The 1067-nt window shown below is 68.1% G+C and overlaps 1 protein-coding gene across 1 annotated transcript in view; it reads left to right on the plus strand.

Moving 5' to 3' along the window:
- The first annotated feature begins 25 nt into the window (after positions 1–25).
- Positions 26–1067, plus strand: part of GCDH (glutaryl-CoA dehydrogenase) — a 4065-nt gene continuing 3023 nt past the window's right edge. Inside the window, exons 1-3 of the mRNA XM_057389293.1 lie at positions 26–187; positions 289–564; positions 981–1049. Coding sequence (XP_057245276.1) covers positions 103–187; positions 289–564; positions 981–1049 — 430 coding nt within the window. The 5' untranslated portion in view covers positions 26–102. The remainder of the gene's footprint in view (positions 188–288; positions 565–980; positions 1050–1067) is intronic.

Genomic DNA, 1067 nt, shown 5'->3' on the forward strand with positions numbered 1-1067 from the left:
TGGGGGTTCCTGGGGGATATCTGGGATGGCCGGTGGGTGTGTGGAGATCCCCGGGTGACAATCGGGGGTCGCTGACCCTCCTGTGTCCCCCCAGCCCCCCACATGGCGCTGCGTTTGGCCACCCCCGTGTTGCGCCTGGCCCGGAGCGGTGTCCGGTGGGCGAGCACCGGGCCCCCCCATGCGCAGGGTGAGTCGGGGGAGGGGACGGACCGAGACCCCCGCTCCAAGGAGTGTCCCCGGTGCTGACCCCCCCTCCCCGGGGCTGTCCCCAACCCCTTCCCCCCGCAGTCACCGGCCCGTTCGACTGGCGGGACCCGCTGGGGCTGGAGGGGCTGCTGAGCTCCGAGGAGCGGCTGCTGCGGGACACCACGCGCAAGTACTGCCAGGAGAGGCTGCTGCCCCGTGTGCTGCAGGCCAACCGGCACGAGGGTACCCCAAAAATATCACCCGGACCTCCCCGATACAGCCCGACCCCCTCCCGATACAGCCTGAGCCCCCTGAGAGCCCCCAAACCCTGCCAGGAGAGGCTGCTGCCCCGTGTGCTGCAGGCCAACCGGCATGAGGGTACCCCAAAAACACCCCCGGACCCCCCCAAAACACCCCGATACAGCCTGACCCTCCCCGATACCGCCTGACCCCCCCCGAGACCCCACAACACCCCCAAACCCGCCCAGGAGAGGCTGCTGCCCCGTGTGCTGCAGGCTAACCGGCAACGAGGGTACCCCAAAAAACACCCCAAAAAACACCCTGAAACACCCCGATAGAGCCTGACCCCCCCCCCACACCCCCTGACCCCCCCCGAGACCCCACAACACCCCCAAACCCTGCCAGGAGCGGCTGCTGCCCCGTGTGCTGCAGGCCAACCGGCATGAGGGTACCCCAAAAAATCACCCAGACCCCCCCGATACAGCTTGACCCTCCCCCGATACAGCCTGATACAGCCCGACCCTCTCCTGATACAGCCTGAACCCTCCTGACAGCCCCCAACACCCCTAAACCTGCCCAGGAGAGGCTGCTGCCCCGTGTGCTGCAGGCCAACCGGCACGAGGGTACCCCAAAAAACACCC

Source organism: Malurus melanocephalus, unplaced genomic scaffold, assembly GCF_030028575.1.
Source record: "Malurus melanocephalus ecotype Western Australia unplaced genomic scaffold, MMel_1.1 scaffold_4578, whole genome shotgun sequence".
Taxonomy (NCBI): Eukaryota; Metazoa; Chordata; class Aves; order Passeriformes; family Maluridae; genus Malurus; species Malurus melanocephalus.